Here is a 24,105-nt window from a genome sequence, read left to right on the forward strand (position 1 = left end):
ATACCTCAGAGTGTTCTCTGTGGTTGAAGGTGTACCTTGAGTGTTCTCTGTGATCTAGGGTGTACCTCATGGTGTTCTCTATTATCCAAGGTGTATCTCAAGAGTGTTCTCCATGGTTGAGGGTGTACCTTGAGTGTTTCCTGTGATCCAAGGTGTACTTCAGAGTGCTCTCTGTGATCCAGGGTGTACTTCGGCCCTGCTGTCCTTCTCTGGGCCTAATGGAGGTAGGAGCCATTAGCCTGAGAATCTCAGGCCAAACTGTTGTCTCACTGCTTTCACTATGATTGGCTTTCGGGTTGGAGGGCCCATTGCATGGACCCTGTAGCAGAATCTGAAGTTTTCCAGAAGCCTGCAGATGGTGATATTGGCAGTGGTGAGTCTGACATGAATATCGGTTCTACATCTATTCTGGGGAGGACAAGTTGTCCCCTCCTACATGTAAGGAGTCTGATGTAACTGGTTTTCTAGCAGGTGGCCAGCAGGTCCCTGCAGGACATGGTTCAGGGGTCAGAATTGGTCACTGTTGCTAGCCAACAGGACACTCAACTGAAGCTGAAGCTGATTGGCATTTTAGCCTGTGTATGACTCTGTCCCAGCCACCCTGGCCCTTTGCCTGTGGAGGACAAGTGACCTCCACAGAGGGTCATGGGGTCCACTTGATTACAAAGAGTTTAATCTACAACTGGCGCCATCTGCTGGGCATTTTGGGCACCTCAACGATTCTTCGAACTGCCCCAGCCCTTGCCCCACCAAGGCTCACACAAACTCCTAACCATCTGCTTACATTATTATCCACCACCCAAGAGTAGCTCTGATTTCTGAACCTCATGCCATCTCTCCTTTCAGGCATGTCCTCTTCCCCATTGTTCTCCAGGGCCCCTCGGATCCCCTCATTACAGGTGCTAGTGGAGTCCACAACTGGCTACAGACTCCCTGGTATTTCATGCTTCGGAAGTTCTACTGAGCCTTCTTATCTGGCTGTACCTCCCACTTACCCTTCAGGACTCAGTCAGGCTTGCCCTTTCTCGGAACCCTTCACAGCCTTGGGACCACCCCCTCAAGGCAGAGGGATGTGCCATGCGCTCAGGTGGAGTTAGACCTGTGTGTGCAGCATCTAGCCCCACAGAGCTGTGTTTGCCAAGGTGGACAGCAGGGAGTGCACAAGACAGATCTCCTTTGTGGCTCTTTTTCTCCTGCCTCAGAAATCATTCACTTGACTTATTCTAGAATGTGTATTAAGCACCGACTCATTTCCCCAGGCACCAGGAATTCAGTGAGGAGTAAGAGAGACACGGGCCCTGCGCCCAGCACTTAGGGCCTACTGGGAGGGATGGATATTTAGTAAAGAGGCCACAGGTAAAAATATTTCTGCGCTATTCAGTTTTTTAAAATAATATACACGTATTACTTTGATTCCCAACATTTTGAGGAGGTAAATAAATATATACTTCAAGACTGTGATAGAGACAGGGAAGGAAGAGATCTGGGTTCTGTGAGAAACTGTGAAAAGGGAGCCCCGAGTGAAGAGGAGGCCTCTCTGACATTTAAACTGAAAAGTGAGGAGGCCAAGGGGGGCAGTGCCTGAAGGCCCTGGGAGGAGAGGTGATGGGGGGAGGGAGAGAGGAAGGGAGGGAAGGAGAGAGAGAATTGGCTCATGGGAGGAGTGGGGCCAGGCGAGGTGGCTGGAGCCTTGCAGGCAGGGCCCTGCAGATCTCTAAGTGCAGTGAGAAGCCCCTGAAAGGCTAAAGCAAACTGATATCCATCTTTAGAAGATCGTTCTGGCTGCTGTGTAGAGAGTGGACTGGAGGGAGCAAGAGCAGAATCGGGGAGCCAAGTTAGGAAGTGGGCAGTTCTCCAGGGAGAAGAGATGGGTGTGCTTAAAGGTAAGCGGCCGGAGCAGAGAGAAGTCGTCACATTCAGAATACCTGGGAGACAGGACAGGTAGCTCTGCACGCTGGGCTGCAGGTGGGGAGGGAGAGGATCCTGTCCAGGAAGACTCCTGGGTTTCGGGCATGAGGAGCTCCTGACAGTGGGAGAGGACAGGCGGTGGGTGAGGAAGAGCAAGGCAACCTTGATTTGGGGCGTGTGAGGGTGGAGTGCCCGAAGCCCCTCCAGATAAAGGCATCCTGCAGGGGTTTGCAGGTATGGGCTGAAGTTGAGGACACAGCCTGCATGCTTTGCTCAAGCCCCATCCCGTGTCTCCTCACTGGCCTCACAGAAAGGAGGCTGCTGTTGGCCTGGGAGGGACCTTGGTGCCTAAGGAGGCGGCTATCAGCTAGCTCGTGACACTGGAGACCTTGTGTCACTAAGCCCTCTCCCCAGCCTGGTTCTTGGTGCTGGTCAGCACTTACCCCACCTCGGGGATTCTCAGGAAGCTATCTTTCCTCCTCTGCTCCTGTCTACTGCCCATGGCAAATTCACTGGCCTGGGAGCCGGAGCTTGGAGAGAAGTGGCCAGAGAGGGTCCACTGCTTCCTCAGGCCACTGCTGATGTCCCATAGGTCCTGGGCCCTTGCTTCTCCCAGGACCCCTGTCTGCTGACCACAAGGGGACTATCGTGTGCAAAACCCACACCCTGTTTGTTTTCCTCTCCGCCAAAATGGAGCCCCTGTTTGGTTAATTTCTATTTTGTGGCTTATTTGGAGGCTGTTAAAACAGACCCTGGGGGACCCTCAGCAGTGATTGTTCCATATCTCATTATCTTTCCCGAACCCGATTATTAGCTCAGATTTTTCTGATCGCTAGCTGCTGTTGGTGATGAGCTGTGTGCCATTAATACCAGCTGGCTCCCTTAAACAGGACCCACCGTGCCAGGGAAAACGAGCTGGCATTCAGAGCCACCAGCCACTTGGCTTTTTAATTTTAATGGGCTCCACCAAATGTTCCAGGCCAAAGGGCCCCTGAGGAATCAGCACAGACGGGCTCCCAACCCCGCTCTGCCGCCTAGCCCGGTGCCTTCCCAGGCTGCGGCTGTCCTAGCTGCTGGGACAGGAAGGCCCAAGTTGGGGGCTGTGGCAGGAGTGGGGGAAGTGGCCATTTGCCTCCCCTGTATTTGCACCTTCCTGCTCTCCGGCTCATTATCAGTTGGGTGGGCAGGGTGACCTCACCAGCTCCTAGTTTCCCCACTTTGCTCGTCCCTGGCCCCTTCCCTGGCTCAGGCACGCTGGCCATGCTCAGGAATGAGCATGTTGGGAGGACCCCAGTGGGCTTCAGGGAAGGGCGGGCCAGAAGAGATCTGGGACCCTGGCATTGTTTTTTCTTCTTTCCTCCCCCCTACCATGGCCTCTCACCCAGAGTTGGGGAGACAGGCTGGGACACTCACTCTGGACTGTGCTAGTTCTAGCCAGAGGGAAGAACAGCCAGGCAGGGAGGCCTGAGGACAAGTCTGAGTATTTGCTACAACCAGTGGCCACTATTCCTCGTCCTTCCATTACACTCCAGCCCTGCTTGTCCCCAAGAAGCTGCCAGGGGAAAGTCCCACCTGCCTGCTGGCCTCCTGGAGGGCTCCTGCTTTTTCTAAAAGAATGTAGGGGGTGGGGCTGGGGTTTGAACCCAGATCTTTTGTTTTATAGCTGGGGTGGGATGCAGGCAGGGCTGGATCAAGGCCCTATCTTCCCTGACTGGGACTGCCTTCCATTCATCTGGACGGCAGCCTCAAGCTGGTCTTTTCAGGGCAGCTTTGCTATGCAAACAGCCAGTTTTAAATGGCACATTAGACATTAAAGCATCCCTCATTGAGATGGAAGACACTTGGAAAGTAAATAGCAATGGTTAAGAGCAAACCTTTGGAATTAGCAGACCCCTGGGTTCAAATCCTAACTTTACATGCCTCATAATAGCTGTGTGTCCTTAGGTAAAGTTCCTTAACTTCTCTGAACCTGTCTGAACTTCTTTGAATCTGTAAAAAAGAGCAACATGCCCTATCTAGAAGTCTTGTAATAGTGGGGATTTAATTCAGACATTTACTGTGACATGCTCAGCTCATGGCCTGGCACCTCCCCGTGCCCCTTTCCTCCTCTTCTCCCACCACCAACACCTGCCTGTGTGTCCTCTTGCCTCTCTCTGTACTTACCCTCTCTGCACTCTGTAGGAACATGTGCCCTGGCATCTGGGGGAGGCGGTCACAGAAATAGGCAGTCACTGGCTGCCGAGAGCTGGGGAGCTCGGGACTCGATGAGCTCCATCTGCGAGGCAGGGCAGCCTGGAAGTAGGGCAGCAGGACCTAGTGTGGGCTAGCAGCTCCCCGGCCTGCCCTGCGGTCAGTGAAGTGTGTCCAAGCCGCCACACATGTCCCTGCCTCCCAGCATTCCCTGGAGCAAGCAGAAAGAACAAGAATTGGACTCTGAGGATCGGCTTGAGGCTTCCGATCTAGACCAGACCCCCAAGAGCCCAAGCTGGGTTTGCCTGGCCACGCTGTGGCTCTGTGGGGCCCTGGGCTGCCCAGGGCCTGACAGGGTGGCACTTCCTGTCTGCCCAGGTCACAGCACCATTCTTGCTTTGATTGCTGCAGTCGCTCTGACACCCCAGAGGCCTTCCCCAGGCTCTGCATCTTCTCCAGCAACCCGGAAAGTCAAGGCCAGAGGCGGGGCTGCAGGTGCAGGGTGGCCTGCTAGCTACCAGGTGAGCCAGAGCCGAGAGCAGGCTGCCCCAGGCCCCCGTAGGCCAGCAGTCCTGCAGTGGCCCCTGCTGCCCCTCCTCCCAGGAAAGATCCACGGGGCAGGGGCTGGCTGTGGCCTCCGTTTCGGGGAGCAGTGGCCTCTCTACACCCGTTTCCGGTCTGGCCACATGCAGTCTTGCCTTTTCTCTCTCTATGCTTGTGCTGTGTTCCCCGCCACAATTCTCTTTCTTCTGCTCTGCCTAACCCCACCTTTCCCTCCTCCAAGAAACTCCCTTCCCAGCCATTGCAGATCTCCATCCATTCATCTGTTTGTTGGTCCATGCACGGATTCCTCAGTTTATTGAGCAAGCACTACATGCCATCCACTGTCCTGAGTGCCAGTCATACAAAGAGGAGAAAGGCATGGTCCCACCTCCCAGTCCCGCAGGGGCATCAGATCATGAACAGGGAACTGAGTGCTGAGGAGGAGGGACTGGGGACATGTGAGGAAGCAGCCTCCTGCCTGGGAGAGGCGACATTCTTACATAGCTTCGTTTACTGAGGTCTCTTACGCCCCAGGCTCACGCTAAACACTTTACATGCATTCTTTTTTTTTTTTTTTAAAGATTTTATTTATTTTTTTGACAGAGAGAGACACAGCGAGAGAGGGAACACAAGCAGGGGGAGTGGGAGAGGGAGAGAGAAGCAGGCTTCCCGCGGAGCACGGAGCCGGATGTGGGACTCGATTCCAGGACCCTGGGATCATGACCTGAGCCGAAGGCAGACGCTTAACGACTGAGCCACCCAGGCGCCCCCACTTTACATACATTCTTATAGCAGCCCTGGGATGCTGTAGATATTACCATCCCTTTTTACAGATAAGGAAACTGAGGCAGGGCAAGGTTCAGTGACTCCCACTGTTAGAAAGTCACTGGAGGGAGAGCTCAGAGGTGGGCCTTACAGAACAGATGTGGACTGGGTAGAGAAGGAAGGCATTCGGGGCATTGGGATCAGCATGGACAAAGGCCCCAAGGCAGGAAAGCTCCCATAGCATCTGGTGAGCAGTCAGCTGGATTCCTGGAAGGAGAAGGTAGGGTGTTAGGGGAGTAGGGGAGCTGCGTGAAGGAGATTGCACCTTTTCACACAAGTCATGGGAGGAACTGGTCGTGGTAGACGTGGTTGGACCTGTGTTCTAGAAGGACAAAAGATAGCATGGGAGACAGAATGGAGTAGGGAGTGCCCAAGGTGAAGTAGGGACCTGTGTTCTAGAAGGACAAAAGATAGCATGGGAGACAGAATGGAGTAGGGAGTGCCCAAGTGTCCCAGGCCAAGTGAGGGGGGCTGGGGTCTAAGAGAAGAGGACATGAGCCCAGGATGTGCACTGCAGCCCTGGCTAAGCTCTGCGTAGCTCAGTGGTCACCTGTGGGCAGGCGTGTGGATCTCCTTCTCCTGAGCCCTGGTGGTTAGGCCTGTGCCTGAGCCCATAGTGGGGCCCGAGAAAGGGGGTGCTTAGAGGCTGAGGTGGGGGTGAGGGTTCCCGTGCTTCATTTACTTGCCGATTCTGTGTTCTAACGGCGGCCTTTCCTTTCTCCTCAGAGAGGTTGTGTGCGTGTGTGCGGGTGTGTGTGTGGCTGAAGCTTTCCCCTCCGCCTCCCTCCCGGGCTGGCTAACTGGGGTGACTAGGCCGTGTGATGCTGTGCATAGTGGCACTGGAACAGGCGACGCTGAGGATTTGGGGTCCGGGGCAGATGGTGCCGCTCGCTCTCTGCTCCTGCCCCAGCCTGCCAGGCCCCTGCAGCACCACGCATGCACGTTCTCTTCTCTCTTCCTAAGGTGGGCCTTAATGTCCTGGTTCAGAAAGCCAACAAGTTCACCCCGGCCACCCGCCTTCTTGTCCAGAGATTTGTGCCGTTCCCCGCTGTAGGTAAGACCTGCACCTGCGCCGAGGTGCCCGCACGCGTGGACAGGCATGTGAGTGTCACACCTGTGTGTGCGGGGTTGCAGGGCTCTTGGGGAGCTGGACTGCCTTTCCAGACCGCTTCCGATATCGAGGGTCTCCTGGTGTGGGCGACTAAAGCAAAACATGGGTGGACAGAAGTAAGGGTGTCGGGGGCCCCCGCTGACAAGCCCTGTGACCGAGATTCTGCTTTTAGCACCGGGATTAGCCCCCGGCCACCCAAAGGCTAGTAGATAGAATGCGGTGGATCCTATGAACTTGGCTGGGGAAAATGTCTACACTAGCCTCTACCTGGAATTTAACATATCCTTCCATTGTGAAGGTAGGCAGCAAGCCACAGTAACAAGCAAGAGCCATGGCTTTTTCACCCGTAGAAATCATAGATATTTTCACATCTCATTACAGTTGTTACAGGGATTCTAAAATATTGTTTGTGTGTAACACTAACTCAAAATTAGGATATTTATTCAATCCACTGGTAGGTCTTGTTTTTTAATGCATTACTTAAAGAGCACACCTGTTACTATACCACAATGAAAAAATATTTTCATCATGTATTCCTATATAATCCCTTTATAATCCTGTATGTTTTGTTTCACCCATTTGGGGACATTATTTGGAGGGGGGCTCATAGGCATCTCCTGGCCTGTGACCATCACAGGGATTCCTGGCGCAAAAGAAGGACCAAAGCTCCTTCTAGTCTAGTGTTCCGAGCCCTTGGGTATTGTGGACCATTGAGGCTCTGGAGGCCTCCATTCATAGTCAGGTAATTGTGGTGCATGCGTGTGTGTGGAGGGGATTTCGCTGCCTTCAGCCGAGACTTTGCTGGTCTTGGAGCTTCTGAGCCATCCCATCAAGCCCAGCCCGGCTCTTGAGAACCCCCCTGCCTTGCTTGGGGAGAGGGCGCTGCAGTAAAAGTTTTTAAAAACTGAAAAAGAAACAACATTGACAGAAGCATGAGGCAGTACATGATTGGTCATCAAAAGAGAAGTATACACTTGAACCATGACACCAAGCTCCCCATTTGATGCCAGAGGACAAAGATGGGGGCCAGCCCAGGAGCGGTATGAGGTCATGTGACCTCCTGGGTGCGAAGGCTAGTCTGAAGAGCCAGAGTCAGATTCAGGTTCCTGGTCTCAATCTCGTGCTTCACCTTCAGGGCTCAACTTCCCCACCTGTAAAATAGGAGCTCGGGTACCTACCTTCCTACAACCCAGAGCCGTGGGAGGATCAAACGAGACCACAGACCAGATTCCATTCGTAGGATAGTGCTTGGGAGCACCTGCAAAGCCCCTGTGAGAAGGTGGGAGATCATTACCTGGCAGTCCCACCTCCTTAATGGCCAGAGGCTAATGAACTCGCAGGACCAGCTGCCCGGGTGAGCCCCAGCTGACCCAGATAATTGCTATAGCAACTCCACACTTTTAATGAACTCTCAGCTATTTCTGGCATGGGCCACTAATGGAATAACTCTTTAGATCTGACTTTGTTAAGGGGTGTAATTGAGCGAACAAGCCTGCCGATCTTGCGTTCCTCACTCTCCTGGGCTGGAGGGTCAGTTGCAGCCTCAGAAGGTGGCAGCTCTTAGCTGCACTGGACTGGATCTGGGACTCGGCCGAGATGTAATCTGTCCTTGAGACAAGCTGTGCAGACAAGGACTTTGCCAGGGGTCCATTCTAGCCTTGCTCTGCTGGCCGTCTTGCTGTATGACCTTGGGGCTGGTCTTAACCTCTGGAGCTCCTTCAGGAGGAAAGACCCCGCTTTCAGGTTTGACCCTGTCTGCCATCCCCACCTGAGACTTTCTGACCTGTCCGTCTTTGGGCTCCAGCCTGATTCTCCTCCTGTCTTATCCGAGAGGAACCTGCAGGTCCAGCCACTGTTGAGGGGTCTTGAGATCCCACATATCGCTAGCCAGTCGCACAGGTTGTACACAGTGTGGTTTGCAGTCCTGATAGTCCTAGTTTGCCAGGATCCTAAGAGCAGCAGATCCTCTCTGGCTACTTCCTCAGGCCTGCTGCCCGAGTCCTGGCTGTGTGCCTGTCTCCCTTCTACCCCTAGCCCGGGTCTCTCCTCGCCCACATGGAGGCTTCTACCTCCCTGGCCCCCGATGTCCTCCCAGGCCCATCTGCAAATGGCACCTGCTGACTCCCCTGGTAGACGCCAACACAGTGGTGTGCAGGATGAACAAGCATGCCCCCCACCTGCTTTGGGGCCCCTTGTTCTCTCAGGCTGTCATATAGCCCCTGGACTTGGCTACCCTTCACCTTATTCTCAGGCTTAGACAGCTTCTCTAGGCCTCACTGCATGCTGGCAGGGCCTCGGTCCCTCCAGGCATTCACCCTGCTTTCCACGGCAGGCTAGACCAGGCCAGGCCACGCCACGCCAACCTCAAGGCCACCAAGAAGCTTGCCCAGGACTTGCTCTGGCTGGTGGAGGGTCTGTTGTCCCTTCAGACCCCTGGCATGATGGGGAGACAGGACTCACGGAGCCATGCATGCTCACAGGAAGTAGGTTGAAGTGATAGGATTAAGCCCTAATTGTTGGGATGTGGGGGGAGGGCTTGGGGTGGGGGGTGAGTGTAGAGCAGAAGGGGATCTTAGTTAGGGAAGGGCCCTGAAAGGGCCTCCCCATTCCCTCCCTCCTGGCCAGGCTGGGAACTCAGGTTCAGGGAAGGAGGAGGCTCCCAGGGTCTGTTGCTTCTTCCCTCTGCCCTGCCCAGCGAGTTCTGCCCTGGTCCAGCCTACAGTCTGGGAGGTAGGAGGACACCTCCCTTCACTGGGCCCCACATGCTGCCCAAGAGAGAGACCTGAGACTCTGGGCACTGGACACCTCGTTCCCCCACCTGACTCCACTGCCTTTACCCCCTCTCTGGCCTTGGACCAGACCCCACTTCAGCCCCTCCCCACTGGGATGTCTGTGACAGACTGCAGGCCTCCCCTGGGTCTGCAGGGGCCCCACCACTCTCCATGTTTTCCCCAGCAGGCCTTCGTTCCCCCTCATTCCCTACATTGTCTCTCTGGGACAACCCAAGGCAGGGCGGCGAGCCATCCCCATTTTATAGAATAAACATATTCAGACTCTCTGAAAGTTATCCTGCATTGGCTACAGCCCAGGCCTCAAAGGCCCAGCCCAGGCTACTTCCAGCCCACGTGAATAACCCCTCACCCACGTAGCTGAGAAACTGAGGGATGTGGTCCAGAGGTGCCCCACCAGGGGCACCCCACCTCCAGGCTGCCCCTGGTTTTTCAGCCAGGGTTGTATGTATGTGCATGCACGCACGTGTGCTGAGTACTGAGAAGCCCTGAGGACGCTCACTGAGCCCTTCTGTCCCTCATGGTGGTTTCAGAGCCTTGCTGTGCCCTGGTCCAGAGCAGCAATCATGTGGGAAATCTCGGTTTCTATTTATACATGGATGTTAGGAAAGATGGTGAGCCCAGGAGCATGTGTGCTGGCATCGGAATCGATTGGGGACTGGTAATTAATTTGTTTAGACCTTAATTAATTCTCCAGTTCTTTCTTATTTGTGGACTGTCACGCTTAATTGTGTTCAGGGGCTTGAGCTCAGAGAAGGCCCTCCATTAATTGATGGTTGCTGTGAGGTGGGAGTTAATGGTTTGGGGAGCTGGGCAAACAGTGTAATGAAAGGTCAGTCGAGGAGGCATTGGAAAAACAACCCCCCCCTCCCCAGGTCCACCTGCCAGTCTCCACGAGCAGAGTCCATTCCGGGAGAGTCAGGCCCCGCAAACAGCCTTCTCGTGAGGCCTTGGGCTGGGAGCTGGCAGGAGTGAGCAGTGGGAGGAATGCGGGGTCGCAGGTACCATGAGGGGGCACTGGTGAGAGGGAGAGACATGCATGGGGCAGGGCCTTTAGCCAGGGGCCCAGAGGTGGGGATCCCCAGGTGTCCCCAGGCCAGCACATCTCTGTACCAGGCTCTGCGTATGTGTGTGCAGGGGTGAGGGAAGGAAGGATGCCCTGAAGGTCACCCCCACCCACCGGCTGCCTGGCGCATCCATACCGAGCAGGGGACAGGCTATATCGGGTGCTAAGAAAGACCCCCATGTGGGCTTTGAGCTCCCTCAGGGGAGGCCTGAGCCTCAGCCCCAGCCAGCCGGCTCCCTGCGCAGGGACTAACCTTCCTGAATGGGCCAAAATGCCAGCCTCATCTTCCCTTTGCCGGGAAATGACTTCTTCCTGCGCTGTCCTCAGCAGGCCCTTACGTTAAATGTCACCGCTTATTTCATCACCAGGAAAAAAATCTCTGCATTCACCAGGGGGTCTGCTCCTCGGGATGTCTGGGCAGTCTTTGGGAGAAGACTGTCCACACATCTGACCCACCGCATCTGCTTGCTCCCTTCACCCTCAGGCCGCAGGGGTTGCCATTGATTTCCCCTTCCCGGCTCCCTGCTTGGTGTTCAAGCCGCCTGGCTTGCCTTGTCTGGGAGGTGGCCACGGCTGTGTGCCCAAGCCCCAAGGGTTAGTCCTGACCCCCTCCATCCCTCATCCCCTGTGGTTAGAGGACAGCAGCGTGCACCCGTATCAGCTGGGCCTCATGACGTGCGTCCCTTCCATCCAGGTCAGTGATAATGTGGCGTCCACAGCCCTGAGGCTCCTTGGGTCCTTTCCTTGACCTGGCCCCTGCTCATACTCCTTTGGAGCTGTGGTGAATCTTTGACCTCCCGTCTGCCTTTCTCAGGGGCCCCAGGCCTTTGCACACGTGCCCTGTTTGTCTGGAATCCCTGCTCTTCCCATTACCTCAGCCCCATCTTCTGCTTTCTCTTGACTGCCCGGCCTTTGTTTCTCAGCTCAGACACCACCTCCTCCAAGAAGCCCTCCCTGGTAGCCCCAGTTAGGGTTAGACCACAGCACCCTGTGTGTGCCTCTGTGTAACCCAGAACTGCCCATTTTGTTCCTGAGTTTGCCTCCTTCATCAGACTGTGAGCTCCCAAGACAGGGACTGGCTCTCATTCATCCCCAACCCCCAGGCTCACCCTGTGCTTGAAACAGTGTTCAGTGTGGGTTTGTTCAGTGATGAAATGAGTGCTTGGGCAGAAAGGCTTTGAAATTGGGTGCTCATCGTGAAACCCCACCATGATGACATTGGTGGCCACATTCTGTGGCTGCTTGGACATTCATTCTGCGTTTGTTTGTTTTTTTTTTTTTTCATTAAAAAAATTTTTTTTTGACTGTTCTATTTTCTTATGTAAGTTTTCTCTAACACCGTCATTCACACTTTCAGTTGGCAAGCCTAGGGAGGATGACCAATGAGCTACCTTACCAGGTCATCCGGGTCACATTCTCCAACCTTTCTGGGTTGGATCTGGAAGGATGGGTGGGCTGGGCTGGGTGTTGTAAGCATGAGCAGCCCTAGAGCTGACACGGACCCCCAGTATGTGTCAGGGCCCAAGAGCACATGGGTAGGAAGGCCAAGTTAGCCAGAGGGAAGTCTCTAGTGGTGTGTCCTAGGGCTCTGTCTTCAGTCTTGTCCCCTTCCGTTAGAACTACATTGGACACATTCAAGGAACAGGCACAGCAACTTGGCAGTGATTGTGAATTCGTGGGCAAGAGGTGCAGGATCTAAGATTGCAAGTTTTGATGTAAGGCTTGCTGTTCAAAAAAATGTAGCTACACGAGTGTAGGCTTGCCCAAGACCTGACTTGGCCAGAGTGCTTAGGATAAAGATCCAGGGATTTTGTGGGCTGTATGCTCAGAATAGGTCTGCAGTGTGGTGTATGGCTCTGAGGAGGCTCACTCAGACTTCAGCTGCATTACCAGAAACAGAGACCCCAGAACAAAGGAGTCTGTTTAGTTCTGGACTCCACCCGTCAAGAGATGCTCCACACATAAGTAGGAGCCCAGCAATAGCAGCAGGATCTTCTGAAAAACTGACAGCCCGTTATTGCAGTGAGCTGCCTGACCGCCCAGTTAGGGAAGCACCCAAGTAGCAGCCTGGCCCAAAAAGCTGCGAGGGGCACTCCCGTGTGATGGCCCAGGACCTGGCATACAGTGGGCGCTCAGTGAATGCTTATTGAATGAATGGCCTTCTGGGTCCGAGATTTTACAATGACCGAAATCCAGGAGCAGAGAAGGTGGGAAGCCCAAGGCAGGGGAGGGGGTTATGAATGCGGGAAGAATAGGGGGGCCGGGTTGGGCCGGGCCTGTGGGGGAAGGGCCAGGGCAGAGGGCCACTGGGGCCTTGGGCGTTAGCTTGGAGTTGGAGCTTTATCCTATGGTTAATAGGGAACCGCCGAATTTTAAGCTTGGGAGCAGCTGTGATAAAAGGGAGTTTTCCAGAAGATGAATGTGTTAGCAGGAATCTTTTATGAAGAGATCCTGAACTTCAGAGTCAGCCTACACCTAAATTTACAGGCTGATTTTTCAGGCCCGAAATTCCCAGTCCTGGGAATTCTCAAGCTATTTAAAAGAAAATTTGTGTCATATACCACTGCCTTTTGGGTGGAATATTGGGGAATATCATGACATCAGGCAAATGTTAGGGTGCACGTCCCTCTTTGATAATCATCCCTCCTCTGAAGGCAGGGCTGGGGCTGTATTCCAGTGTGACTCGCGTGAGTGTGTGTATATGTGTGTTTCAGGTGGTGACGTCCACCCATGTCCACTTGTAAATACATCGACTGTGTCTGGCAGGGACACGAGAGCCTGGCTAGAGTGGTTGCCTCTGGAGAGGGTGTGGGGGAAGCTAAGGGTCAGAGGTTGGAAGGAGACTGATTTTATTATTTACCCTTCTACACAATTTGAATTATTTACTGCGTGCACATACAACCCACAAAATAGGAGAGAGAGAGAGAGGAAGTAGAGAGCTACTTTGGGGAGAACTTTGTCCAGTGTCACTCTGGACCCAAGATGGGAGCTCGTCTCCTGGTTGCCACTGGAATGTTTTTGTTTTTGTTTTAATAAAAATGGTTCTGTTTTTTCCCCCTGATAATACGATTGTTTTCTAAAGTAACAATCCTACTTTGCTCTCCAGGGTAAGTCTGTGTATATCCCTCCAAATCTGAGTAAACATCTAAAAATGTAGCAATCTCTATTTATTGTAACTCTACATAACATAAATATGCCTATATAAATAGATATTTAATGTAAGTGAGATCATACCATGTGTACTGTTCTGTAAACTGCATTTTAACCTCAGTAAGTTTTAGATGCCTTTATAGGGCCGTCCTAAAATCTCAATGTATCTTTTTTTTTTTTTTAAGATTTTATTTATTTATTTGACAGAGAGAGACACAGCAAGAGAGGGAACACAAGCAGGGGGAGTGGGAGAGGGAGAAGCAGGCTTCCCGCCGAGCAGGGAGCCCGATGTGGGGCTCGATCCCAGAACCCTGGGATCATGACCCGAGCCGAAGGCAGATACATAACCCACTGAGCCACCCAGGCGCCCCAAATCTTAATGTATTCTAAGGGCCGCAATAGTACCATACTATACAAACTTGTATGTGTGTCCCTGTGCACACAAGTAGGAGCTTCTCCAGGGCAGAGGTTTTCAAACAGCCCCCTGGGGGGGCTTTAAAAAATGCAGAGATCTGGACCGTCCCTCGGATTTCGTTTCAGGCGTGCAGCCAGTGTTGAGGGTCACCAGTTGAGCCTTGGTACCTAGAAATGGAATGGCCATGTCAGAGGGCACACGCACACCTAGCTTTGCTAAGGATTGCCAAATGAGCATACTGGCTTTTTACTCCGCCTGCAAGGGTTACATTTTGGTTTCCTCACGTTTGGTGTTATCAATCTTGAAAAATTTTTGTCCATCTGAAACGGTTCTTTTCTCATTTTAATTTGCATTTTTCCAATTCCCAGAATGGTTGAGAAATTTTCTTAACTTTATTGGGCTTTTGGGTTTTCAAATAGAAAAGAGAAAAGGGGGCACCTGGGTGGCTCAGTCTGTTAAGCATCTGCCTTTGGCTCAGGTCATGATCCCAGAGTCCTGGGATCAAGCCCTGAATTGGGCTCCCTCTCCCTCTGCCTGCCACTCCCCTTGCTTGTACTCTCTCTCTCTCTGGGTCAAATAAATAAATAAAATCTTAAAAAAGAGAGAGAGAAAAGGAGATCCCTATTTCATACCATACACAAAAATAAATTCCAGAGAGATTAAAGGCCTAAATGTGAAAAGTACAATGTTAAAGCTTCTAGAAAAAAATAGAGATGAACACTGGGGAGGGGCAGAGTTTCTTGATGACACAAAAAGTGCATACCAGAGGGGAAAGGATTGCTTATTTGATGACATGTTACACCATATGCCAGAAGTCTCCATCAACAAAATGAGAAAACGAGCCGCACACTGTTTGTAAACCACTTAACCAATGAGGATTAGTCTCCAACACATCCAAAGAACACCTGCAGATAGATTTTCCTCTAGATTAAAAACTCTATCTTTGACTTTTAGTAAGATTGAGTTCATGTTCACTGAATTTTTACTATTTCTTTTAAGAATTCCTACTCGAATATTTTGGTGATTTTGATGACTGTACCTTTTTCTTAATAACTGTTACAGCTCTTTATACATTTTATGAATGTTTTTGGCCAAAAGTACCAGACTCAAACGGGCTTAAGTAATAAATGAATGTATTACTTCACAAAGGTCGAGTGCCGAGTGAGGCACCCGGGGCCCTTCCTTCCACCTCTGGGGTCTGCCAGGGGCTTCAGCTGCAGACTGGCCCCTTTCGTGTCCCAAAATGGCAGCAGCACCTCCAAGCACCACATGCGGACCCACCACGGCCCAGACGTCAGGAGGCTTTGCCTGCACCTGCTTCTTCAGTGAGAGGAGACCTTTCCCAGGTGTCCCCTGCAGACATCCCTCATTGGCTTGGGCTGGTCACATGTCCCCTCCTCAGTCCATCACTGGCAAGGGAGGGATTTATCACAATTAGTTAAGACTCCTCCTCTGGGGGTAGCATAGCTGTTGGGAGTCAGTCACCATGACCCTCTGTTGATGAGTAGGAGCGGCTCTTTGTCACATAAAATATATTTTCCCAGCTTCCCATGTCTTAAAATATGATTCACAGATATCAGATGCCCTATTTCTCAATCCTCAGATGCCTCAGTTAAAAGGGGCGTTACTCCAGTAGCCTTCCAGAAGGGGAGAGGACTGTATTTCCTGCTCACGCGAAGGAGTGAACAAGCCTTCACTACACATCCGATCTGAGCCACTTTCTTCAAGATCATGGAGTTTGAGTCTGAGTCCTGCTTACGTTTTCCACTTCTCTTTTGGACTTCGGTTGTTAAACACAGCATCACGGCCCACCACTGCTTTCTGTCACCCTGTTTCTAGTCTTGACCCTTTTGGCCCCTTTAAAACCAACAGTATAATTTCAAAGCATATAAAAGAATTTGGGGACTTTTTTTTTTTTTGTCTGCATTTCCTACTTGGTTATATTTGTGGTTTCATTTTTTTCTTCACCTGAAGGAAAAACTATTCCTGAAGTTAATCAGCTTCTTTAGGAAGTTTCTCACCTATAGCCACAGATATGTAGGAACCGTGAGAAGGTCACACCAATCCCTGCTGGCTTTCAAATGTTTATGATCTACTTTAGGAAGTTTGGCAATTTCTTTTCACTTCTTAGACAAGTAAAGCACGATTGTATTCTCATTGTAAAAATTCAAATGGTATTTAGAAAAACAGGGTAAAAAAAAGGTAGAAGTCTTTCAACAACTCCTAATTCCTAAATTTAGTTCCCTTCCCAAGGGGATCACTGCATGAGGTGTGAACCTTCCAAAACGTTACCTGTGGATTTATGGGCCCACAGTATGTACCTCCCAGTTATGGGGTTTTACATATAGTAAATCATCCTGTATATACTCAGTAGCTTTTCTCATATAAGTTTGTTTTGGAGATCTTCCCATGTGAGTTCCCTAATGGTGGACATTTAGGTTGTTTCTAATTATTTGCTCTTACAAACAGTGCTATAATTAACATCCTTGTAAATGTCTCTTTGTGCATATGGGCAAGCATTTCTTTAGGGTAGCTATCTATGGTTTGGCAATTTCTGCTGTCTTTAATTGCATTGCCTGGTATCTGGCAGACGATCTTCTGCATGTACAATAACTTTTCATGTCCGTGCTCCATTATAGTGTAAGTTCTAAAAAGATGTTTTAGGCAACAATTAGGAATCTAAGTTTAAGTTCAGATTCTGTGCAGACTGCTCTGGGTAGCTGAGGTGACACTTGAATGAACCTCTACACGTGCCAAAGTTTACACGTGCACAGGTTTCCTCTGCCCCCACCCTGCCGTCCATTGTAAGGCACATCATGACTTTTGAAACATTAAAATGTGGGGAAATGCATCTTAGAACCAAGGAGTGAAGATATTTTGTTTTCCCCAAAGGAATAGCCCCATAGCCCATCGCTTCGCTTTCGCGTTTGAATGGTCCTTTCCTGGGAGCTGATGTAACTGCTTTACCACAGACTCCTTTCCCCCTACGGGTGGGTGTGTTTCTGGACTCCTAACTCCGCCAGTCCACACGTCTGTTCCTGTGCTGGATCAGGGGGCTAGCTCCCCCGTCGTCTTCTTTTTGAGGACTCTTTTTGCACATTTGCCTTTCTGTCTACTGCTCTTTCTTCCCCACACTGTCCCTTTTACACGGGGTGCTTCATTAGCTGTTCACAATCTGCATGATTTTGCATCACGATGGGTCTGATGTGAGAACATCTGCAGCAGTCAAGAGCATATTTTCCTCAGGACTTGACACTGAGCTTGCCATCAGTGTGAAGTGATCTCCCTCTCTCATCTTGTGACATCTCTCAGCATAGCTCCAACATCAGTTATCCTGAGTCTTGAATGGCATCAATCCGAGTTGAAAACATGCCAGCTTTCTTAACATGATCACTAACAGACTGCTTAATTAACCTGCTGATACTGTCAATAATAGATCTTGCTGGTGTACTAGAAAGGAGACCCATGGCCCACGGTTGGTCTCTCTTTCTCTCTCTCTTTTTCATTTGCTTAGGCTCTCAGTGCTCGTGACTTGGGAGATGGACTTGCCAGGAGTGGGATAGGAGGGACCAGGGAGGCTTGAAAGGAATATGGCAGAAATGAATGTTCTGGAGGAGATCATGGAAATGAAATCACGGAAACCATCTCATGTTCTCATTGCTCAGAGACAGGGATGGCTAGGAACCTGTGCATCCAGCAGGTGCGCAATAAAATGGACCACCAGTGTATACGGCCAACAGAAGATATTACAGGGCGTGTGCGTTTGAGTAGGCCGGAAGAACTGTGGGCGTTCTGAGGGAGGGAGCTGAGGGGTGCCATCATTTTAGGGTGGCTTTTAGGGTTTTTCTGTCTTTTTTTCCATCCAGGCAGCTTAGATGAGGAGAGGGCTTTCTCATGCCTAAATTGTCCTGGAGGGGCTGAGGGGAAGGACACTGGGTTTTCACTTCTTTTCCTGCTGTATGTTTCATCCCAAGTGGTTTTGTGTTTGAACCAAAGTCCTACTCTGTCTGCTGTGGCTACATTTTACATTTGGAAATTGCAGAGAGCGAGCAAGATGCCATCATGAGTCTGGGACTGGTTGACGACCACCTCTAAATACTCTCTTCTTTGTCTCCTGCACCTGTGTGCACACATACACACATGTGCATGCAACACAGGGCTAGAGATGTTTCAGTTGTCCCTGGCTTCCCCTAACCTGGTAGGGGCTTGGGTGCAGAAGCTGACATTCCATGTGAGCTCAGCCAGTGCCCAGAGATCCCATAGAGATGCTAAATGCAGCCCCTCCTTTTATATCCAGAGAAGCCTGGTAAGGATGGATGCTTTGGGTTGCAGAATGAGCTGGTGACTCCTGACTTCAGGCAGATGCTCATCACCTGGACCACAGTCCTTTAGCTTTGCCCTTCCTGCAGCGGGGGTGCTGGGGTGGTGCTGGTGTGGCAGTGATGCAAGGGGTTCTCAGAGGGCAGAGATCGATGCCTTTCAGGGCAGAAAACCCCAATACCCTCTCCAGTGGTTTTGTTGGGTCTCCTGGGAACCAAGGGCCTGGCAGCCCCTAAGGTGTGAGGGATGCAGAGTGGTCCTGCCGCCACTAGAGGGCGAGGCACTAACACGCAGGCCAGGTGGCCACTTCCCAAGGCCCCTCGGGGCCCTTCTGGACCCTGGACCCTGGGCCGCGGGCACCCAGGGCTGGCAGGAGCTCACCTCTGGGCGTGAGGAGGGGGAGATTCAGAGCCAGGACTGTGACGCAAGCCCAGCTGGCCCCAAATCCGGGCTCCCAACCTCTCCTTCCTTACCTCAACTTCACCTTCCGCCTTCTGTCAGTCTTTGTGGAATACAAGGGTTTCTCAACGTCAGCACTACTTACGTTTTGGACCAGATAATTCTTTGTGGTGGGGGCTGTGCCTTGTAGGATGATTAGCAGCACCTCTGGTCTCTCCACACTAGATGACAGTAGCCAACCCCCACCCCCACCCCCCCACACCAGGTTGTGATCATCAAAAATGTCTCCACGCCTTGCCAGATGTCTCACAAGCCCGCCTCTGGCTGTGTGAGGGGGGTGAGCGGCGCTGCTGTGAGGGCAGGAGGGATCCGGTGCCGAAGAGGTCTGCCCGTGGCTACCACGGCGCCTGAGTGTCGTGTGGAAACACAAGAGCTACTCAAAGATGGCGTATGTGCTGTAAATACATTTTAGCACTGTATTTGGTCTCCTGCTTTTCTTCTCCAAAGACTGCAGAGTATCTTGGTCTTCCCCTCTGTTTATTCCACCTCTCTCTCCACTGTATTGAAATGGGAGACTGAGGCTCAGAGACCCCCAGGGTCTCAAGCCACCCCTCACCTGCAGCACCCCGTCCCCCAGCTGCAAGCGCCCTCGCCGCCTGCCCCCCAGCCTTGGCTCAGGCACCAGGAGCATCTGCGGTCCTCCTCCCACTCCACCTGCCCACTAGGCCCTGCAGCCCTGCAGCTCCCCAAACCCTAGTGCCCCCCCACTGGAGGGAGTGGGGAAGCAGCAGGTGTTGATGCTAATCAGCGTTCACAGCCCAGAACTGCAGTCGCTCCCAGGCTCACACACTCCCCAAAATTAAACACTCATTATACAAAATTAATTGACATTAATTAGCAAAAATTAAAACTTTAAACACAGCAAGGCGCTTTTGGGGGAGGAGTGAAGCAGGCGGCCTCCACATTTGTCACCCCCCCACTCCCCACCCGCCCACCACCCTCAAGTCCCCCCACTTTTATCCTGGAGCAGGGTTGGAGGAGGTCAGGCGAGGTCAACGCTGCAGCGGCCCTGCCCCGGGCCCCGGGCCCAGCCCCGCCAGTTCCAGGTGAGAGAAGCAGAGGGAGACTCCTGGGGCTAGCCACCAGCTGATGGGTGGCCCCCCAAACTCTGGCATCCAGTGTTTAACTAAGGAGCCAGGATCTGTCATGATCTCATAGCCAAGAGAGGGAACCCAACCATCTGAAGTGAGACTGTAGAAGGTCGGCCTTTAGCTCTGCCTGACCCCGCCCCCTGACCCCCATCCCTGAACCCTCCCATCTCCCAGGTACCCAAAGGGCTAGCTCTGTCCCACTTCACTGGGTGACCTCAAATAAGTCACCCCCCTCCCCTGAGCCTCACTTTTCCATCCATATGATGAGGGGGCGGTGCTGGGTGAGCACTGAGGTTCCTGCCTGCTCTGGCACCTGCTGTCAGAGCAGCAAATCTCTGGGAACTTGAGTGGCTCTGAGGAGCAAAGGGCTGAATGCGGGGGGCTGCCACCTCAGGAAAATGCCCAGAAAGGCAGCCCGAGGGACTGAGTTGCTGATGACGGAACATGGGGCACTGGCGGGGCGTCTTCAAGCCAGGGAGCCCTGGCAGATGGGCGTTCACTTCACCCGCCTGCCAGGCCCACCCCCCGGGGACAGGCAAGCAGCTCCCTTGATAACTAGTCACTCTCTAGCTCCTGAACCCTGTCCCCTTCCTCCCTCACACTGGTTATTTTCCGCCTTTGCTCACCAGGTTCTCAAGGGCCCCCAAATCCCTCAGCAGGCTGGGGGGCAGACGGGCAGCAGAACCATAACTTCACCCACTGCGCCTGAACGCAGACTCGACCCTTGCTGCTGGGACTGTTGCTGCTAGAGGCAGGGAGGCTTGGGTGCATCCCAGTGGCTTTCTCCACCGGCTAGAACGTGCCCCCTGATCCCCCCCTCGTGCCCCCTGATCCCCCCCTCCCCTCTCTCCAGCCAGTGCCAACATCTGCAACGTGGTCCTGATGCGGTACGGGGAGCTGGAGGAAGGCATCGATGTCCTGGATGGTGATGGCAACCTCGTGGGCTCCTCCAAGATTGCAGCCAGACACGTGGGTCATCCGGGGGCTCAGGGGGCCAGTGGGGAGGCCAGCGGCTAGGAGAGGGGTTCATTCCTCAGGGGCTTCTGTGCACAGTGCCTTTGCTTTGTCCTCTGGTTCCGCCCTCCTTGCCCCACCCTGCCTCCCATCTGCATGAGCCCTGGGCCTCCAGGTCTGGCCCCAGCCACACCTGTCCCTGCACAGTACCCCCTTCTCTCCATCCCGCATCGCCACTGCAAGACATCGCATCTCTTGTCCCAGCCCCTCAGGACCTGACTTCTCTGATCTGTTAATTGGAAAGGGCAGAGGAGACGCCCAGAGCTTTCTTTCCCCCACCCCGGGACCTAGGGTGCTGTTCCCTGGGCCTTCATGGCCTCCTGGGCCAGAGGAGGAAGCGTGGGAGCAGGTGGCTCACCATCCGGGGCTAATAGGCACTTCTGCAGGTGCTACCTCACAAGTGACCCCGTGTGGCTGAGGGGGTGTCTGGGGAAGAACAGCTTGCTGCAAGAAGGCCGGCCCTCTTTCACCTCTCATTTCACCGGCCTCGCCTACTCCAGCAACTGTAATTTTTTTAGAAAATTCTAGTCCGTTGGTATATTTCCCCATACTTTCCCAGCCTTTGCCCGAATGGTGATGAGTGGCTTGTCCTTCTCTGGCCTCTGAGTGCTGGCATCGGGGATCAGCCGTGATCGCTGAGTATTCACCGCTGCCCCAGCCACTGTCCCTGGTCAGCTCCCACAATGGGCCCCAAGCCTCACCTCTGTCAACGAGGACTTCTCTATAATCCCCTGATGGGGGAAGACCCTTCTCTTGTCCCAGTGCTCCCCTCCCCACTGGTCTCAGAGAAAGTGAGTGCCCATCCAAGGCTTGTGAGGGGCAACGGGCTCGGGGACACCAGGGCCCGCGTTGCGTCTTGTGCTTCCTGTGCTGGCTCTGGGCACCCTCATCATTCCCACGCCTGTTCAGCAGACTGGAGGGACCTTCTCCCAGGCCTTCCAGAGTCTGATCATGAAGGACCCAGGTTCCTGGGAGAAATTTTCAGCCCTGAACCTATCCATCCTTGAAGGCGATTTAGCCTCAATTTCCTACCCAACCCCCACCTCCCATCCAACCCTCATGTTGCCCCTGACGTGCTGAGAAGGAGGCTAACCACAGTAACTCTCCTCGTGGTGCACATAGCAGGGAAGCCCAGGCTCTTCCGTAGCCCTGGGCTTCCCTCAGCTTGGCCGGGTCAGCCCCTTGCTGTCTAGGGGAAGGCTCCTGGGGGGCCTGGCAGCTATGAGCCATTCCTCAAGCCTTCTCTGAGGGCCAGGAGCCCAAGGAACTCCCCACAGTGACCATCAGAGTGCAGAACAGCCTCTGAGCTGTGCCTTCACCATGCCCACTCCCCAGGAATCCCCAGGGAACTCCCAGAGCAAGGACCCAGGCAACCCCATATGGAGACACAGCAAACACTGAGCAGAAGCATTTCCTGCTTACAAAGCCGACCTCTTGTCACTAAGAAAGGCTCTCATCCAGAGCCAAGAGATGCAAGATCTTCCAAATCGTTGTCTTTAAGGGGTGTCAAAAAGGAAAAAAAAAAGTAAATCTCAGAATCTCTGTCTTCCTTCAGCACCAAGAGCCTCACGCGGCTCAGCAGGCCCCAGCTGTTTGCTCCGGTCCTCCCAGCGCCTGCTTTGTTTTTAGAGCATCTCGAGTCCTCCATATGCTTCCTCCCCAGCCCCTGCGCCTGCCACCCAGGCACCTCCCTGGGCACAGGCCCCTTCCTGGGGCCGCTTCTGTGTTGCCACCCCTCCCCCACACGTGGCAGGTGACAGGGATCTGCTCTTTTCAAATCTGTGTGGTGGGAAGATGGGGGTGGCTTTTTTCTGGTGTTTGGAATAAGGCTTCATGAGCAATTCCATGAATTATTCCATTCCGCCAGATGTGCTTAGCAGCGGTACGCACACCTAGGGGCTCCAGAGAGGGGTTCACTGCCAGGTGGCTGCCCCCCACCCTGGGAGCTCTGCTCATCACAGCCTCTGCTTGCCCCTCAGGCCCTGCTCGAGACGGCGCTGACGCGGGTGGTCCTCCCCATGCCCATCCTGGTGCTCCCCCCTATCGTCATGTCCATGCTGGAGAAGTGAGTTGGGGCAGCTGGGAGAGAGGGGCCACCGCTGGGGAGGAGGGTGGGAGGGAAGGGGGACCAGCCGGCCCAGGGCAGGCAATAGGGGAGCAGCTGGGAGCCTGCCCTACCCCGGTTTGTTCAGACACTCCAGGCACTGTTACTGGAATGGTGCTGTAAGTAATCCCTGACTTGTATTATGCAGGATCCCGCGTAAGGTGCTAGGAAGGATACCCAGATGCACAGTGCTGGCCCTGCCCGGAGGGGCTGAGAGTGCCGGGTGTGCGTGGAGGGGGGTGTGTGTGCACGCGTGTTCTCTACTAGCGCATAGCGCAAGGCCTGTTGTGAAGAGAAAGTATGAGGATTATAGTAGGAAGACTAGATTGGGAGCCAGGGCCACCCTATTCAGGCATCCAGCCACGAGGCAACCCACTACCTCACTGAGCCTCAGTTTCTCATTTATAACACACAAGCAGTACTAACCTCCCTGCGTTCCTCCGAAGCATGTTCTGAGAACGCATATTTGTCATGACTGTAAAGATAGAAGGGAACACGATAGTAAGAACGATGATAGAATGATCCTATTAATTAGTGAGTGTGAGGTTGAATCATGAAGAAGACATGCTGCTAGAAGGGCAGGTGAGGGGCCAAAGGGAGGAACCAGAGCTGACCTTCACGTAGGTTTGGGCAGGTGGTGAGCACTCCCTCTCTCCTGGCGGCCCAGCCTGGGAGGGGGCACCTCAAGGCATAAGGACAAGGTCAGGGGCACTCTACCTGAGGCTCGGAAGTGGGACTTTCTTATTCCCACAGTACGAATTATAATAACAGCTAACATTTATTAAGCACTTACTACCTGCCAGTCCTCTCTCAGCCAGGTCTCTGCCCAAATGCCAGCTCTTCAGAGAGTCCCTCCCTGACCACCCCATGGAGATAACCCCATGACTCCCTCTTCCCTCCATTGCCTTATTTGTATTCGTAGCACTTAGCAACATCAGAGACTCTTTATCTAGTTGTCTGTTATCCGTCTGGTCCACTAGAATGCCATCTCCATGGAGGCAAGTACCTTCTTTTTATCTATTGCCTTGCATAGCATCTAGCACAATTCCTGGCTCATAGTAGATGCTTAGTGTTTGTTGGATGAATGAATGATCTCATTTAACCATCACAACAGCATGGT

At 52.9% G+C, this 24,105-nt stretch overlaps 1 protein-coding gene across 5 annotated transcripts in view; it reads left to right on the plus strand.

The window, feature by feature from the left end:
* SFXN5 (sideroflexin 5) overlaps positions 1-24,105 on the plus strand; it is a 113,054-nt gene that overhangs the window by 65,496 nt on the left and 23,453 nt on the right. For all 5 annotated transcript variants that reach the window (XM_035001306.1, XM_035001308.1, XM_035001305.1 and 2 more), the window contains 3 exons: positions 6,430-6,520; positions 20,721-20,836; positions 22,861-22,946. In XM_035001306.1, the coding sequence (XP_034857197.1) occupies positions 6,430-6,520; positions 20,721-20,836; positions 22,861-22,946 (293 nt within the window). The remainder of the gene's footprint in view (positions 1-6,429; positions 6,521-20,720; positions 20,837-22,860; positions 22,947-24,105) is intronic.

The sequence above is a fragment of the Mirounga leonina genome, unplaced genomic scaffold (assembly GCF_011800145.1).
Source record: "Mirounga leonina isolate KUSES-001 unplaced genomic scaffold, KU_Mleo_1.0 Mir_125, whole genome shotgun sequence".
Lineage (NCBI taxonomy): Eukaryota > Metazoa > Chordata > Mammalia > Carnivora > Phocidae > Mirounga > Mirounga leonina.